At 39.4% G+C, this 10,845-nt stretch overlaps 1 protein-coding gene and 1 long non-coding RNA gene across 4 annotated transcripts; both read right to left on the bottom strand.

Moving 5' to 3' along the window:
- Positions 1-245: 245 nt before the first annotated feature.
- On the bottom strand, positions 246-1,719 carry LOC128441742 (uncharacterized). Of its 3 annotated transcripts, XR_008338761.1 has the most exons (4): positions 952-1,719; positions 797-866; positions 569-687; positions 246-479 (listed from the first exon to the last, which is right to left on the bottom strand). It is a non-coding gene; the product is annotated as an uncharacterized LOC128441742 (long non-coding RNA). The 3 variants fall into 3 exon arrangements; XR_008338760.1 differs by having other exon boundaries at positions 793-1,719; XR_008338759.1 differs by having other exon boundaries at positions 797-1,719.
- Positions 1,720-2,031: 312 nt separating this feature from the next.
- Positions 2,032-5,225, bottom strand: LOC128442061 (homeodomain-interacting protein kinase 1-like). Its single transcript, XM_053424254.1, has 10 exons — positions 5,221-5,225; positions 4,849-5,020; positions 4,704-4,753; positions 4,093-4,513; positions 3,765-3,946; positions 3,510-3,633; positions 3,164-3,262; positions 2,722-2,903; positions 2,465-2,632; positions 2,032-2,238 (listed from the first exon to the last, which is right to left on the bottom strand). The coding sequence occupies exons 1-9, from the start codon at positions 5,223-5,225 to the stop codon at positions 2,566-2,568; spliced, it is 1,302 nt and encodes a 433-aa protein (XP_053280229.1). The 3' UTR covers positions 2,032-2,238; positions 2,465-2,565.
- Between the last annotated feature and the right edge of the window lie 5,620 nt (positions 5,226-10,845).

Genomic DNA, 10,845 nt, shown 5'->3' with positions numbered 1-10,845 from the left:
CAATATTAATAATAAAAATTAATTTATAGTTGTTACTAATAATATATATAATAATATTTAATAATTTATTAGTAAGCCTTTCCCAAAAGCAATGCAGTTAATTAAGACATTCATTCATGTGATGCTTGATGTAATATGTGAACATATTGTACAGGGAAAAAACATGAACGAGGTATATGTTGAGTCAAAGCTTTATTTACATACAGCACAAATATTGTACAAACACGACTGGCCTAGCCAGTGAAAAGCTAATCAGGTGAAGCTTGAAATGTCTCTTTGCAGCCTCTGGGTCATATGTTCTTTGTGGGACTCTGTCTGAATCTGCCCCAGTGTGTAGACGTCTGTGGTGTGTAGACGTCTGTGGTGTGTAGCTGTGAGATCCAGTGTAGCTTCTAGTCTTATTTGAAGTGTGGCACACAGGTTGTTGAGCTCCTGGCTGTGGAAGGATGGATCCATGTCATCTGTCCCGCTTCAATCAGCTGTAGACACAATCAGTACAATAAGCACAGTTCAATGACAACATACACCTACATGCATCTGAAAAATGATTTAATGAATCAAACCTTACCCTCTTTCTTCTCTGCCGTCTCCTGAACTCCTCAATGCTGAGGCAAGGTCCGGTTGGTTGTACTGGAAGCTCCTTCATACCGGCTCATAGTGGGTCTTAGGACGTCATAGTACAGGCAGCTGTAAAACAATATGAGTAACATGAGTTTATTATTAATAAACGGAAATAGCCTTGCTGCATCACCGTTGGATGATCCACAGCAAAAATCCTAAACACATACTTACGTACTGCAAATGCGGTCTTTCAGCGAGTCTCGGCGTAATGTGCAGTGACTGCGTCATTGTGTGCAGGAATCCGGCTGTGAAAAAAAAACTATGTAATGGATCAGATAAAGTAAAGCTGGAGGATGTATTTTAAACAGAACAGCTCTTCTTTATTCATACCCTCGCTCCGCCGGCCATTTTCATCACAGCTGTGAAGAGGGAGTTTCCTACAAACAAACAAAAACTACGGAGAACTACATTTAATTATTCATCTTTGGCTATTGAAAGTGGCTACATCCATTATTGACGATCCTTAGTTATTTATTAACTAACTGTTTTTTACATTATATAATCTGAATAATTATTGTATTAATCATTAGCACAATAGACAGTTATTGTTAGATGCAGCCATGGTACCATTTCTGAAACTATACCCGTTTTATACTTTTTCATTATTTTATTTATTTTATTTACCCTAATGATGTACGCTACATAATGATTCACAAATAGTTATTGCTGAAATATTACTACTAGTTGTTAAATTACCAAGATATTATTCATCATATCCTAAAATGAATGATTAAGCTTGATGAGTCTCTATTCCTTGCTTCATGTTATTTGTAGTTCAATGTATATGACTTTGTTCAAAGTGACGAAGTGTAAATTTAAGAAGAATAGTTTTGTTTGAATCTTGAGTGTGAGTTTGACAAACACTTTGCTGTCACTTTGTGGTTTCCTTTGCAGTGGTTTTGTATTGTTGAGGTTAGGGGTTATAATTTGTGGATACCCTAACTGCGTGTGTTGTCAAGTTCAATTTCTGAAGTGGTATTGATGAGAAGTTGTAAATCGTTAAGAATGTATAAATCTGTGGAAGTTCTCGATCGGGCCCCATTTGGAAGTCGAGTGATACATGTGCGCACACAGTTTGTTCTTTTTTCCCTTCACCTTGGTGAACTCCTCGAGCTCTTCTGTGTAATGGTTCTTCAACGTGTTAACATGGTGAAAATGGATGTTCGCCTGTACAATTTTTCATTATTAAAAAACCAAGGAAGGCCCGTTTGCCCACTTGCACCTTTTTGAATGGCTGCCAGTCGTTCCCTCCTTCTGACTTTGGCTTGGGAGTCTCTCATTCCAGCAGGGCCCATGTGTCTCTTCTTTCTTGAGGGGTTGCCATTGGATGAGGGATCATGCCTCTCTCTCATCCTCTTGGACTGGTTTGGGCCCGTTTGCCCACTTGCACCTTTTCGAATGGCTGCCAGTCGTTCCCTCCTTCTGACTTTGGCTTGGGAGTCTCTCATTCCAGCAGGGCCCATGTGTCTCTTCTTTCTTGAGGGGTTGCCATTGGATGAGGGATCATGCCTCTCTCTCATCCTCTTGGACTGGTTTGGGCCTGTTTTCCCACTTGTGCCCTTTCAAGTGGCTGCCAGTCGTTCACTCCTTCTGACCTTGGCTTGGGAGTCTTCTGGTCTGAGATGTGGATTAGAAAATAATTTAACTCTTGATCATAGAGCAGTTATTGGACATTTCTAAAAACTCAAATTCTAAAATGCACTTGGCTCCAGATCCATAGTTATGAGAGTTGTATCATTCATTCCATTGAACTCTGAGCAAAAAAACTAAATATTTACCAAAATGTTGAACTATTCTTCTACAATATAAAATGATCCAACAGAAAGATATTTCAAACATACACCTGTTGCCAGACTTTGCATTCACTTTGCTGCCCTCCTTGGCTGGGCTGGCAGTGCTGCTGGAGGAGTCCTCCTTCAGGAACATTTGCAGGATCACCTGGTCTCAATGTCCTCCATCCTCAGAGCTCTGATCCTGGCAGATGTCCATCAGATCCTTGCATGACTTCAAACTGGAAGACAAATGAAACTGCTGAGTCAAACACCGTAATCACCTTATATCTCTTATATTTTGCACCCATGTCCAACAACACAGACTTACTAGAGGCTGTTTTTGTATGAGCCTTGAAGGTGGCTCATGGTGATGAATGGATGCTGGAGAATTCTGCCGGGGGTAATTCTTTTATACTGACTCATCATCAGCATCTGAGTCATTAGGTCCATGAAGCACTGCAGGTCACAAAATTCAGCTTGGACGTCTTGAAACCAGACAGGATGATCCCCCTTTAACAAGATGAGGAGAACCAACATGTTAGATGTCCTCGTGTTGGGAGTATGAAGGCATTGTGCTGTTATAAATTCATCCATGCTGGTGATCTCAAACTAGAATTTAACCTATTGACTGAAATTAAGAATTGTTTCATTGAGATAGATTGCTCAAAAGGCAGTGGATGGCACAGGGGAAAGAAACACAGACTGAACAAAAGACACCTTAATTAGTGAGCTAGTGGAGCCAGCTAAATGGTTGTAAAATAGTTTGATACCATAAATCTGCCTTCCATCCAAGATCTTGGCCAGAACGCATGTGGAAGGAGGTTTCCTTCATGCCGTGGATCTCTTTGTGCAACTGCAATTTTCCCCATCTGTGGAAAAAACACAACATTGTGAGAGTTATTTAACTTCAAGTTTACATTGTTGATCATGTACATCAGGTTCACTTCTGTTACTGACACATATGAATGAAGTTTGTCTCATTAGTAGAATAGTAAAAATCAGTGAACTTCTACTGGAAACTCTTTCACTATAATAATCAATTGAATGGATTTGAAAATACACAAACATCAAGGCAGAACTGTACGTGATTGGTGTGTTTTAAGTGCAGATACTGACCAAATCATCCTCATCCTTGGAACGGAACAGCGGTTTGCCCATCGACAGCTCAGCAGCAATGCAGCCGAGAGACCATACGTCGATTTTCCCGCTGAAATGATCTTGATACAGAATCTCAGGAGCCCTTAGGATAAGAAACACAAACATATTCAGTTTCTGAGATATAAACCTGACATGCCAGTGTACAGGACTTGTCCAATTATTTACAGCAAACACAGCTGTCCCAGGTATACAGATATGCTGTCAGCTACTTACCTGTACCACAAGGTCTGGACGTTTTGACCGAGCATTTCCTCAGGATCATCGAAGGATATGCCAAAGTCAATAACTTTAACTTTCAGTGGCTGCCTGACATGATCCACCAGCATGATGTTATCTGGCTTCAAATCTGCATGAATGATCCCTGTGCTGTTCAAAAAGTCCAAGGCTGTAGCTAGCTGAAATCATGAAAAGCATAATAATAGACCATGAGCTACAGAGTTCATTTCATCAACAACAACTGTAACAGTCACTTTTTAGCGACCAAGTTTACCCTTCACGCTACAAAGCAGTTAGTGTAAGAGCTTGAGTTTAAAAAACAAACCTGCTGCAGAATGGGGCGAATCTGCTTCAGCTGAAGGTGTTGACCCGGGCTGATCCGTTTGAATTTCTGCAGATCCATATCCAGGAGCTCAAACACAAGACAGTAGTGTTCCTTGTAGAAGAAGGACTCGTACAATCTGACGATGTTGAACCTGTCTGAGTTCAGCTTCTTCATGTTTTGAAGGATGACCTCCTCTACTTGTGCATAGTCAATGTCCCAGAGGCTTTCGATGATTTTTAGAGCCACCGTCTCTCCGGTGGTCACATTCCTGCATTGGATGACCATTCCATACGCGCCGTTGCCAAGGTATTTTTGTGCAAGGTATTGTGTTGTGGGGGAGGGGATCAGGTCTCCTTCACTGATATTTAACTCACTGTTGTGAGACACAGTGATGGAATATTTAGGCTGGTGATCTTTCACACTTGTCAGGAGAATAGAAAAGAAAAAAGTTAGATGCAGCCAATTATACCAGTTCCTATCAGCCAGGTAGGTAGAATAAGAGTTTATAGACCATTCATCAAGCTCAGTCCTTATAATCTTTAAACTCTACAAGTAATATCTGACATTCTTTTTTTTTTAGGGTAGTGATTGCAGGGAGAGGTTTGACTTACCTTGAGATGGAGCTTGGTTCTCCATCTGTTTTCGAAACAGTTTTAGTTTCCTGTAAAAACAAATTCCATAAATTTGAATTGTCCAAGATTATAAAAGAATACATATCTTATTGACTTCTCAAATGGATTTAACGTGGAACCTTACCACTGGTTTCTTTAAGAGATCTGAAGGTATCTCCCTGATTGCCTGTACAGTTGCAGTCTTGGTGGTTGAGGGACTGTCCTTTGGGATCCGGTCTTGAAGCTTCTTCTTATATCCCTTTTTCTTTTCTTCAGCTGCTCTTGTTAAAGTTGCTGGAATATCAGTGGAGTCACAACTGCTGAGAGACACAAACACACCTACTGAGTATTCTTAATCTAAGTTGTGGCTGTTGATAAAATCTCTTTGTAAAAGGATGAATCAACAATTTTATACATTTTATGACACACTGAGCACAAAGCCTGACTATGTGGAATTGGAAACAGAAAACCCCACCAGCCCATACAACCCTGCTAAAAAATGTGATGCAGGACTTACTCCATCGTGCTAACCTTTTTATAAAACATTTTACTGAGGTAAACCCGTAAATGTTAATGTAAAACACAGCCTGCACAGAAATATCTGACATTCTTTTTTTTAGGGTAGTGATTGCAGGGAGAGGTTTCACTTACCTTGAGATGCAGCTTTTTTCTCTTTTATCTGTTTTCGAAACAGATTTTTTTCCCTGCAGAGTAAAAAAAAAAGTCATACATTTTGATTGTCCACGATTATAAAAGAATACATATCTTATTGACTTCTAAAATCTATTCAACGTGGAACCTTACCACTGGTTTCTTTAAGAGATGTTCCTCTGATAGTATCTCCCTGATTGGCTGAGCAATTGCAGTCTTGGTGGTTGAGGGACTGTCTTTTAGAGTCAGGAGTTGCGGCTTCTTCTTATATACCTTTTTCTTTCCTTTAGCTGCTCTTGTTGCAGTTGCTGGAATATCAGTGGAGTCACAACTGCTGACAGACAAAAACACACCTACTGATTATATTTATTCTAATGTAAAAAAGGTTGTGGCTGTTGATAAAATCTCTTTTTAAAAGGATAAATCAACCATTTTAATTGGAAACAGAAAACCCCACCAGCCCATACAACCCTGCTGAAAAATGTGATGAAGAACTTACTCCATCGTGCTAACCTTTTTATAAAACATTTTACTGAGGTAAACCCGTAAATGTTAATGTAAAACACAGCGTGCACAGAAATATCTGACATTCTTTTTTTTAGGGTAGTGATTGCAGGGAGAGGTTTCACTTACCTTGAGATGCAGCTTTGTTCTCTTTTATCTGTTTTCGAAACAGATTTTTTTTCCTATAAAGTAAAAACAAAAGTCATACATTTCGATTGTCCACGATTATAAAAGAATACATATCTTATTGACTTCTAAAATCTATTCAACGTGAAACCTTACCACTGGTTTCTTTAAGAGTTGTTCATCTGATGGTATCTCCCTGATTGGCTTTTCAGTTGCAGTCTTGGTGGTTGAGGGACTGTTTTTTGGGATCCGGTCTTGAAGCTTCTTCTTATATACCTTTTTCTTTCCTTTAGCTGCTCTTGTTCCAGTTGCAGGAATATCAGTGGAGTCACCACTGCTGACAGACAAAAACACACCTACTGATTATATTTATTCTACTGTGAAAAAAGTTGTGGCTGTTGATAAAATCTCTTTGTAAAAGGATAAATCAACAATTTGATACATTTTATGACACACTGAGCCAGAGCCTGACTATGTCGAATTGGAAACAGAAAACCCCACCAGCCCATACAACCCTGCTGAAAAATGTGATGAAGAACTTACTCCATCGTGCTAACCTTTTTATAAAACATTTTACTGAGGTAAACCCGTAAATGTTAATGTAAAACACAGCGTGCACAGAAATATCTGACATTCTTTTTTTTAAGGGTAGTGATTGCAGGGAGAGGTTTCACTTACCTTGAGATGCAGCGTTGTTCTCTTTTAACTGTTTTCAAAACAGATTTTTTTCCCTGTAGAGTAAAAAGGAAAGTCATACATTTTGATTGTCCAAGATTATAAAATAATACATATCTTATTGACTTCTAAAATCTATTCAACGTGGAACCTTACCACCGGTTTCTTTAAGAGATGTTCCTCTGATAGTATCTCCCTGATTGGCTGAGCAATTGCAGTCTTGGTGGTTAAGGGAGTGTCTTTTAGAGTCAGGAGTTGCTGCTTCTTCTTATATACCTTTTTTTTTCCTTTAGCTGCTCTTGTTGCAGTTGCTGGAATATCAGTGGAGTCACCACTGCTGACAGACAAAAACACACCTACTGATTATATTTATTCTACTGTGAAAAAAGTTATGGCTGTTGATAAAATCTCTTTGTAAAAGGATAAATCAACAATTTGATACATTTTATCACACACTGAGCCAGAGCCTGACTATGTCGAATTGGAAACAGAAAACCCCACCAGCCATACAACCCTGCTGAAAAATGTGATGAAGAACTTACTCCATCGTGCTAACCTTTTTATAAAACATTTTACTGAGGGAAACCCGTAAATGTTAATGTAAAACACAGCGTGCACAGAAATATCTGACATTCTTTTTTTTAGGGTAGTGATTGCAGGGAGAGGTTTGACTTACCTTGAGATGCAGCGTTGTTCTCTGTTAACTGTTTTCAAAACAGATTTTTTTCCCTGTAGAGTAAAAAGGAAAGTCATACATTTTGATTGTCCAAGATTATAAAAGAATACATATCTTATTGACTTCTAAAATCTATTCAACGTGGAACCTTACCACCGGTTTCTTTAAGAGATGTTCCTCTGATAGTATCTCCCTGATTGGCTGAGCAATTGCAGTCTTGGTGGTTGAGGGAGTGTCTTTTAGAGTCAGGAGTTGCTCCTTCTTCTTATATACCTTTTTTTTCCCTTTAGCTGCTCTTGTTGCAGTTGCTGGAATATCAGTGGAGTCACCACTGCTGACAGACAAAAACACACCTACTGATTATATTTATTCTACTGTGAAAAAAGTTGTGGCTGTTGATAAAATCTCTTTTTAAAAGGATAAATCAACCATTTTAATTGGAAACAGAAAACCCCACCAGCCCATACAACCCTGCTGAAAAATGTGATGAAGAACTTACTCCATCGTGCTAACCTTTTTATAAAACATTTTACTGAGGTAAACCCGTAAATGTTAACGTAAGACACAGCGTGCACAGAAATATCTGACATTCTTTTTTTTTAGGGTAGTGATTGCAGGGAGAGGTTTCACTTACCTTGAGATGCAGCGTTGTTCTCTTTTATCTGTTTTCGAAACAGATTTTTTTTCCTGTAGAGTAAAAAAAAAAGTCATACATTTTGATTGTCCACGATTATAAAAGAATACATATCTTATTGACTTCTAAAATCTATTCAACGTGAAACCTTACCACTGGTTTCTTTAAGAGATGTTCCTCTGAAGGTTTCTCACTGATTGGCTTTTCAGTGGCAGTCTTGGTGGTTATGGGACTGTCTTTTGGGATCCTTTCTTGCCACTTCTTCTTATATATCCTTACCACCGGTTTCCCAAAGAGTCTTTCTCGTAAAGGTATCTTCCTGGTTGGCGGTTCAGTGGGAGTCTTGCCGGCTGAGGGACTGTCTTTTCTTACGCAGCCTTTCTGTCTCTTCTTGTCTGCTTTTTTTTCTCTTTCAGCTGAGCTTGATCTTGACAGACACAAACACAGCTACTGATTAGTCTTATTCTACTTTGAACAAAGTCAAATTCACTCAAACCAGACCCAAGTTTCAGTGTTTGGAGTGAAAGCAGTCCCAATTGGGTCTCAAAGCTTGAGCTTCCATTTTTTCCAACCTTTTTACAATGTTTTAGCTGCTGAACCATCAGCAATACAACCATAGCACAAATATAAAGAGCCCTTCATAAATATTTTTTCATTGACGACCTGCTCTCTCCCCATTCTGACCCTGTTAGACATCTCATCACGTTTATTATTTTTCCACATTTGGAGAATACCCTGAGTACATGTTCATTCCATGTGGACCAAATCCAAATTTGCTCTCCACCACCATCAACGAACTCTGACCATTCTATTCTAGGAAGAGATCCATTCCAAATCTTTGACAATTCTAGCACCTTATTCGCTTGGTAATATACTCTCTGGGCCTGATCTACTAAGATCCCAAACAAAGAGTGCCAAATTGCATGTACATTACAACAGATTGCACGTTTGGATGGCGGCCGTTTTGCGGGTTATCTTCTAAAAATAATGAGGAAGCCGAAATTGAGCAGCATGTGCAGTACATTATCTGGGGCAGGAGCTCTCAGTCTTTACACTCAGGCCATTGTAGTGCGCACAGAGCGCACACCAGGCAGCTGGTCAGCGCTGTACCTCTAACACTAGAGCATATAAGAAGCCAATAGTTACATTCTTTGGGAGCACTTCCTCCTTAAACTCAATCACTCACTGTCTTTCCTCATTCCCCTTGAGTTACCTGCAAGCTACCACCGAGCACCTTTTAAAGTTCCACCTTTCAGGTTTGAGACCCCCGCGAATCACTCCCTTACTTCTTCTCTAAAAGCCGCTTACACTCACCAGTTTAACTTGTTTTTATTGTATTTCTCTCATCAATCCTGCCGCTCCCTCTGCTCTTAATTCCTACATACAATCAACAATTCCCATCTCTGAAATCTTAGCCTTGCTGATGTCTCTTACCTGCATTGTTTTTCAACACAGAAATCAATTTCACTGGACTCACTGAAAAAATTCCTCTCTCCTCATCAAATCTCAATATGATCATCAACTCCAACTCTTCATCAGCTCTCACCTGTAGTCCTCCCTCCTAACCTCTACTATCTCTCACTCTCCGGTGCATACCTCCCTATTGTTATAATCTTCCTCAAAATAGACAGAAATCTGGTGGTCTGTATCTTTGTTCTGTTTCTGCATATGTTTTATAGCCCTTATTCTCGCGTAGTATTGACCAGCTACTGCTTTGTGAATGCTTTGAGAAGGCTTTCTTCTGATAATTCCTGACCTCTTAAATGTATAAATGAAACGACCAAAGTCTGTGAGATATGTTGCACTGTGCTCACCTATAAGAGAAGCATTGCCCGAAGAAATTTCTCAAGGTTCGAAGTAATTTTTTCATTGTTAAAAGTTGATAGAGTGTGCTGAAATTCTTCCTCTTCTTCAATGAAGTTTGATGGTGTGCTGAAGTGGAAATGTATTATTTTTCCTCTTTGTTGCAACCTATGTTAAGATGCATTCCAACCAGCTACTACTAGATTTCATTATAGGTAAAAAGTTAAAATCCATAATCATAGGCAACGTGCATGCATGTTGCCTATGATTAAACATTATAGTGCTCTATAAGGTTTAAATGCAGCTAGTAGATCCAATAGGTGGCGGTAATGCACTCTGATGTTAGTTGCCACCTGCCATTGAACCAAAGACAGAATAAAAGGAGCCCGCCTAATATCACCCTGAACTTGAGAGAATACATCATTAATCATAATGGAAAACAATAGTGGACTAATGACACTGCCTTGAGTAGTACCATTATCCACCATTAGCTTCCTGATAAAGCTGTCCCAACTCTTACTTGAATAAACCTATCAAATAAAGTCTCCAAGTATCCGTATACCGTAAACACTTAGCATTCCACTGTAGTAACAGAACCATTACTATTCCACCAATGAGCCCACAGTGTTCACCGTCGATCTTATTAACTCTCTGGACTCACAGGCGGGGGTTGAGCCGCAGATCACCTGTGTGTCGTTTGTGTGTTGTTCACACGCCTAGTGTGTCTGCTACTCCTCATCAAATCTCAATATGATCATCAACTCCAACTCTTCATCAGCTCTCACCTGTAGTCCTCCCTCCTAACCTCTACTATCTCTCACTCTCCGGTGCATACCTCCCTATTGTTATAATCTTCCTCAAAATAGACAGAAATCTGGTGGTCTGTATCTTTGTTCTGTTTCTGCATATGTTTTATAGCCCTTATTCTCACGTAGTATTGACCAGCTACTGCTTTGTGAATGTTTTGAGAAGGCTTTCTTCTGATAATTCCTGTCCTCTTAAATGTATAAATGAAACGACCAAAGTCTGTGAGATAAGTTGCACTATGCTCACCTATAACAGAAGCATTGCCC

This window comes from Pleuronectes platessa, chromosome 6, assembly GCF_947347685.1.
Source record: "Pleuronectes platessa chromosome 6, fPlePla1.1, whole genome shotgun sequence".
NCBI classification, from domain to species: domain Eukaryota; kingdom Metazoa; phylum Chordata; class Actinopteri; order Pleuronectiformes; family Pleuronectidae; genus Pleuronectes; species Pleuronectes platessa.
This window is presented reverse-complemented; position numbering and strand designations above follow the sequence as displayed.

What these genes read in the sequence shown, in the direction of transcription:
- LOC128442061 (XM_053424254.1), bottom strand. An exon ending in TTCGCCCCATTCTGCAGCAG is followed by an intron (nt 3,947 to 4,092) that starts GTTTGTTTTTTA and finishes TCATGATTTCAG; the next exon opens with CTAGCTACAGCCTTGGACTT. An exon ending in CCAAGGATGAGGATGATTTG is followed by an intron (nt 3,263 to 3,509) that starts GTCAGTATCTGC and finishes TTTTTTCCACAG; the next exon opens with ATGGGGAAAATTGCAGTTGC.